At 38.1% G+C, this 7,531-nt stretch overlaps 1 protein-coding gene across 1 annotated transcript; it reads right to left on the bottom strand.

Annotated features, from left to right (window-relative positions):
• Positions 1-5,611: 5,611 nt before the first annotated feature.
• On the bottom strand, positions 5,612-7,258 carry LOC133889437 (protein FAR1-RELATED SEQUENCE 5-like). Its single transcript, XM_062329960.1, has one exon. It carries the CDS (start codon positions 7,256-7,258, stop codon positions 5,612-5,614), a length of 1,647 nt encoding a protein of 548 aa, XP_062185944.1.
• Between the last annotated feature and the right edge of the window lie 273 nt (positions 7,259-7,531).

Here is a 7,531-nt window from a genome sequence, read left to right as displayed (position 1 = left end):
CTAAAGCACAAGAGATAAGATATTACTGTTGAGAGTTTGATCGCGTCTCTTGATGTTGAGGAGAAATCTCGGGCTAAGAATGTGAGTCTAAAAGGAGGCGAGAGACAGACTAGTGCTAATATGGTGCAAAAACACTTTCACAATAAGAACAAAGGAAAAGATAATAAGTCAAACAAAACTACCACATTCAAGAAGAAGAAGATGAACACAACAAAACTGTCTTGTTTTGTGTGCGGTGAGATTGGGCATTTCGTCAAGGATTGTCCAGACCACAAGGGACGAAAGGCTCAACAAAAGCAGAACTCAAAGACTGCTGATGTGGTGACCATTGGTAAAGCTAGAAACGGAGGTGCAGGGTATAAAAGTTTACCTTCAGTGTTTTCAGTATTTCAGTCTACTAATTGGTGGATTGATACAGGGGCCAATATTCATGTGTGTGCTGATATCTCGATGTTCTCTTCTTATCAGGTCGCCTATGATTCTTCCATCCTAATGGGGAATAGGTCGCATTCTTCTATTCGTGGTGTTAACACTATAGATCTGAAATGTACTTTGGGAGAGATCGTGCAGCTAAAGAACATGCAGCATGTTCCTACAATGAACAAGAATCTAGTTAGCGGCTCTCTTCTCTGTAGAGATGGGTTTAAGGTGGTGTTCGAGTCTAATAAATTAGTAGTGTCAAAGCATGGATAATTTATTAGTAAAAGCTATGAGTACGAAGGCTTGTTCCGTTTTCCCCTTTCTGATTTCAGTAATAAGTCTGTGAACCATATTTGTGGCAATGTTAATGATGATGCTAGTATTTGACATTCGTGGTTATGTCATTTGAATTTTGGTTCTATAACTCAACTTTTCAACATGTGTTTAATTCCAATTTTTTTTCATGCTCAAAGGTTCTAAGTGCCATAGTTGTGTGCAATCAAAACAATCTCGTAAGTCCCATAAGGCAACCGAGGAGAGAAAATTGGCACATCTAGAACTCATACATTCATATTTGTGTGAAATGAATGGTGTGTTGACGAATGGTGGAAAAGATATTTCATAACTTTGATTGATGATGCGACTAGATATTACTATGTTTATTTGTTGAAAATGAAAGATGAGGCTCTAGATCACTTTAAAATCTATAAGGCAGAAGTTGAGAATCAACTAGAATTAGGTCGGATCGTGGTGGAGAGTATTTCTCTAGTGATTTCGACTTGTTCTGTGAGAAACATGAAATTATTCATGAGAGAACGCCTCCCTATTCACCTCAATCAAATGGGGTTGCCGAAAGTAAGAAGCACACATTAACTAACTTTATTAATGCCATGTCAGACATTGCGGGATTATATAAGGCATGGTGAGGGGAGACCCTATTGACTTCATGTTATGTCCTGAATATAGTTCTTCTCAAGGGTAAGGAGAAAACCTCATATGAAGAATAGGAAGGGAGAAAGACACCAGTTTCTTATTTGCGCACTTGGGATGCTTGACAAAAGTCAATATACCAATAACTAAAAAGCGCAAGTTTAAACCTAAAATAGTGGATTGTGTTTTTCTAGGATATGCTCATTGGAGCATTGTTTATAGGTTTTTAGTGATTAAATCTGAGGTACCTGACATGCATGTCGATAAAATGATGAAGTCACATGATGCAATATTTTTTAGCACATATTTTCTATGAAAGATTTACATAGCATGTCTAAGCTATCTTCTGAGATAATTTATGAACCTACTTCACCTCTTGAGCTCATTGAACAAACACATGAGTAAGATCCTGAGGGGGATAACAGTGGTGCTCCTAGGAGGAGTAGAGATAAAAGACTGCAAAGTATTTTGGTGATGCTTTCACTATGTACCTTATGGATAACACGCCTAAGTCTATTTTAGAAGAGTTTGCATCTCCAGATGCAGACTATGGAAGGAGGCTGTTCGAAGTGAAATGGATTTCATCCTCGTAAACGGGGCATATGAGGTCACAGAATGGCCATATGGTTGCAAAGATGTGGGTTACAACTGGGTGTTCAAGAAGAAGCTTATGCCCGATGGTACTATTAAAAAGTACAAGGCTCAGCTTGACACTTATTCACCTATTGCTAGATTGACTACTATTCGAGTGCTACTTTCTTTGGCTACCTTATATGGTCTTATCGTTTATCAGATAGACGTTAAGATAGCTTTCCTTAATAGAGAGTTAGACAAGAAAATTTATATGGAATAACCTGATGGGTTTAAGTAAAAGGTCAAGAAGGCATGATGTGTAAGTTGTTGAAGTCCTCGTATGATCTTAAACAAGCTCTTAAGCAGTGGCATGAGAAGTTCGATATAACTTTAACATCTGCAGACTTTTTGATCAATGAAGTAGATAAATGTGTGTATTATCGTCATGGTGGGGTGAGGGAGTTATATTGTGCATGTATGTTGATGACATACTGATATTTGGGACAAACCTTGATGTGGTTAATGAGATGAAGTATTTCTTATCTCAAAGCTTTGATATGAAAGATCTGGGTGAGGCTGATGTAATCTTAAACATCAAGTTAATCAAGGGACAGAATGAGATTACTCTTATACAATCTCATTATGTTGAGAATGTCTTGAGTCGCTTTGGCTACCAGGACAGCAAGCCTTCTTGAACTCTTTATGATCCCAGTGTGATATTTTGAAAGAATAAGAAAAGTGGCAGGGACCAACTAAGATACTCTCAGATTATTGGATCACTCATGTACTTAGTTGGTGCTACAATGTCTGACATCTCATTTACTGTGAGCAAATTGAGCCAGTTTACTTCTAATCCAGGCGATGAACATTTGCGTGCTTGAGCGAGTCATGCGCTATTTGCATGGTACTATGAGTTATGGTCTTCACTATTCTGGATTATCTGATGCTGATGAGATTTACGCATTGATACTGGAGGGTTATAGTGATTCAAACTGGATATATAATGCTGATGAGATTTACGCCACAAGTAGATATGTATTCACTCTAGATGGTGCTGCTGTCTCATGGAGGTCTTGCAAACAGACCATCTTAACAAGGTCAACTATGGAAGCAGAACTCATTGCATTAGACACAGCCGTTGTTGAGGCAGAATGGCTGCGTGAGTTATTGATGGACTTACCTGTGGTTGTGAAACTGGTACCAGCTATCCTTATGAACTGTGATAATCAGACAGTTATTATCGAAGTAAATAGTTCTAAAGATAATGATAAGTCCTCAAGGTACGTAAAGAGACGATTGAAGTCTGTCAGGAAATTGAGAAACTCCAAAGTAATAACCGTGGATTATATCCAATAGCTAAGAATCTAGCAGATCCCTTTACAAAGGGACTATCACAGAATGTGATAGATAATGCATCGAAGGAGATGAGTATGAGACACATGTGAGTTATACCATAGTGGTAACATAACCTATGATCGGAGATCCCGTGAATTAGAACCTGAGAAGAACAAGTTATTAGTTTAACTGGAGGAGACTACCTTTGTTTTTGACCCACTCGAGTGAAGATGCAATACTCTTATAGATCTATAAGGCAGATTGGCTATCGCCTTAATGCGTTATGTTGGCTTTAAGTAGCGAAGATGCTGACCTATAATGTATTCTTGAAAGAACACACTTATATGAACCTAATTGTTGGTCATAATCCATAAGACTTGGATGATCTCTAGTGAACTCATGAAGAGACCATAGAGTATGACTTATATGTTCCAACCACGGGTAGTCTACTCGCAGCCGAGTATCAGTTATGACTTTAAGTGAAATCTGTTTGCACAAAACTTGCAATTAAAGGCATAGTCCATTATTCAAGTTGTGAATGAGCGTAGCTTGATGTTCTAGGTGGATGTTTAATTTAACAGTCTCTACTGAAACACTGACATATCAAATAACAATAGAAAACTGATAATTCTCTATGAGACTTTGAGATCTGATGGGGGATTGCTAGAATTATTGGGGTCGATCAATGTAATAATTCCTAATAAATCTTAAAGGCTCATATTGTGGAGAGGTGGTCCATATTGAGACTCACCCTCTATTAGTACCATATTACTAATGAAGGTGGAGATGAGGGATTTTTTTCCCCTATATATGTAAAGGTCCTCACCTCATTAGGTGTACAATAGACTGCTAATTGAGAGTAGACTAAAAATTAAGAACACTCTCATTATATAGGTCTATATAAGAATTAGAGTTTTGTCTTTTTTTTTTCTTTCTATTGTGTTGCCGCTATAGTCTACTCTATCTCGACGTCGATGTGCACTGGTACCAAGGAGAGCAGGTCTCCTAATCTCGCTCTTAAGATCTTGCACCGGAAGAGGGCGAATAAGATTTTTAGGAAGTGCTCCGTGCGATTATTTAAGTTCTTCACCACGACTCGTGTTCCTGGTCGCTTCAGCGTCACTCGCTGTCATCATGAACAAATCCAGTGCGTCGTCAGCAGGATCAATCGTGTCGTTAACATAGTGCAACTAGCATCTTCAGCAACCTCCACAACACAAGACCAGTATGTAAAAATCATGTTACTCGTAATTTATTTCATGCGGTTCCTAATTTTGAGTATAGTAGATCTAGTCATATGGACCAGGATCAGATGCAGTTACAACTGCTACTGCAACTTAAGCAGTAGCTGCATCTGAGCCATTCAAGAGATAAATAATGGCTAGGATGAGAGTCCATCTTTTCCCTCCTTTTCTCTTCACCTATTGCTTCCGGCTGCTATTTTTGGAGGGAAAAGGCAGAGCAGAGAAGGCTTGGCGCCATCTTCTTCTTCCCTTAGACTCTAGCACCAAAAGCCAGGATCAGGTGCAGATGGTGTAATATTACAATGCAATTAACACATGATAGCCCATATCACCTCATTTCAGCAATAATTTGAATTCTGCAAATATTTTACTGTAAACTGAGAGGTTAATGTTCTCTAAATTTGCATTCACAAAAGAGCATACGCTTAACACAAAAGAGCATATGCTAAACTGAGATCCATTTACATATACCAATGTTCTCTATTCCTATTTCCATATACAAAAGCTTGCATCACCCAAAAGCAGACTTTATCATGCCTTCAGTCCATGGCCTGCAAACAAAAAAATTAGAGATGATAATTCCTTGATTCAATAGAACCTAGATAATTCACCTATACTTACATCAAAGTTTTGCTAAAAGTGCCAACCATCTATCCCTTCGAAGGAGTGAGGATTACTGACATCTTGAATCACATTTGAACTCTGAAAAGAGAGAGATAGAGAGAGAAACAGAAAGAAGATAATAGCATGGTCAATTTAAGTTTTAGTGTCCTTTTTTTTTTAAAAAGTGTCAGCATACCATAAGAAGTTGGGTATAACTACTAAGTGATTCATATTCTTGATATTTTTCTACAGTAGCCCACATGTTTCTCTCATATGCTTGTGACTCTGTCACAAGACTTCCATTTTCTTTTTGTTGCATAGGTTTGCTTATTTTGTTCTTGTTTGCTTTGTTCTTCTTTGTCTTCTGAAATTTATCAACCCAAGTTTTCTTTCATTTTGATCCATCCTTTCGCCTTTGTTTCTTCTTTAGACCAACCACATGTGCAAATTGTTCAGGTAAGCTGAATGGTGCTTGAACATTAGACTTTTCAGCATCAATATTAGAACTATCTTTGATTTTTTTCTTCCACCTGTTTGCTCATACTATGAAGTGCCTCTTCCACGAACAAGTAGCATTCTTCAAAATCAGCAGCTCGTGAAGCCAATGGAAGGAATCTCTTGCAAAGATTTTTGTACCGAAGTGTAGCATTTAACTTAGGATTTTCCACTATATCCCTCCCATGCATATCTTGGATAATCCCTGACCTTGCACCTCGAGTCCATCGCTTCAAAATGTATCTTTTAGGCAACAACTTAATGTTCACCAAATCGAGAGCTTTCAGAGCATGCCTACATAATATACCAATTCTCTCAACGAGTCGACAACTACATGAGACCATTTGATCAACAGGATTGACGATAACCGTGCGCTCTTCTTCAAGTGTAAATGTCTCTTCAAGAGCTCCAATTGCAATGACGAATTCATTAGTTCCATTTGAACCTATTGTGTAGGCTGCCAGGTATTTTTCATATTCACCTTTGAAGACTTCAAATATTGCAGGTGTGTAAATCATACTTGCTTGTATCAGCATAGGTGCCATCATCCCAATCCTTGGTTGTTTCTTTCGAGATTCAAATTCAGCTTGTAACTCCTTCTCTCTCTTATCTGCAATAACAAGCTCTACACGCTTGAGGAACCTACTGATGTCAAGATTTGATTTCAAATGGCCTTTCAATGCATTATTTAAGCTCTCGCTTAATTGTGTACTTCGCATTCCTAGTGAAAAAATGTCCAGCATGTACCACTCAGCCCACTTATCTTTCAACATGTAAATGCTATCTAACCAAGTCGTTTTACTGACTTTTCTTCTCATGGCATCAAATGCTTCTTCAAATTCTGGCTTTTGCTCATACTCATACATGCAAGAACTGAAATCTGATAGGATACTTGACCCTTCTTCCTTCAGAGAACTCAAGTGCTTTATTGCATTTTGTGATATATGCCAAGTACATAAACCATGCCATGTACTAGTAAAGACCTCAAACACCGCCTTTCCCATTGCAATATCTTGATCAGTGAAAATTGTTTGAGGTTGCTTTTGTTTATGTGTTGACAAAAATGCATTGAACAACCACTTGAATGAGTCAAATGTCTCATCATACATCAAAGCTACACCAAAAACCACAGTCTCTCTAAACTGATTGAAACCTACAAACATAACAAATGGTCTATATTCTTTGTTGGTTCCAAATGTAGTGTTGAATGTGATGACATCGCCAAAGTGAGCATAGTCAATAATCATCTTTGCATCAGCCCAAAATATATTGACTATCTGTTCTTCACAATCCATTTGCATTGCATACTGAAATGAGGGATTCTCCACGACTTTATCTTGAAAATACTTTAGCAAACATCCAGCCTCACCATACAGCATATCTCTTTGGCGTTTAGTTTGCAAATAATTCTTATGATCACGATGGGTGTACCCGAGGTTAGCTGATCTACCATCATATCGACCAAGAAACTCATGTGCAGCTTTAGGTCCGATACCAGAATCATCAGCCACCTCAATTTCAACAGCTTGATGCTTAGAAATGTTCCTCTGTAATGGCATCAGGCGACTTGTTTGTGCAGTTTGAAGAATGTGGTTGTGCTCAACAAATAAATCATGTACCTTGTAAGTCCCATTTTCTCTTTCCAAAGTAATGCCCATACGAACATTGCAGCCTGTTCTTGTATGAGCTCGATTACGCTTGGTAACACAAAACTTCGTATTTTCTATCTGAGACCCCTGATTTGAACAAACAAATCTACTAGATGTTACTAATCCATTAAGACCACTTGTGTTTGTGTAACACTTTTGAACATCAAAAACCATCCGACCAGCATATGTGACCCAAAAATCTCAAGCTTCATCGAAACTGCTAAATGTCATGCCAATTTGAGGAATCTAAAAAGGAGTTGTAGCCATTCTGCTACAAGATAT

Source organism: Phragmites australis, chromosome 13, assembly GCF_958298935.1.
Source record: "Phragmites australis chromosome 13, lpPhrAust1.1, whole genome shotgun sequence".
Taxonomy (NCBI): Eukaryota; Viridiplantae; Streptophyta; class Magnoliopsida; order Poales; family Poaceae; genus Phragmites; species Phragmites australis.
The sequence above is the reverse complement of the archived record's forward strand: the minus strand, read 5'-3'. Positions and strand labels throughout refer to the sequence as shown.

Coding starts and splice junctions, on each gene's coding strand:
- LOC133889437 (XM_062329960.1), bottom strand. CDS start 7,258: ATGGGCATTACTTTGGAAAGAGAAAATGGGACTTACAAGGTACATGAT.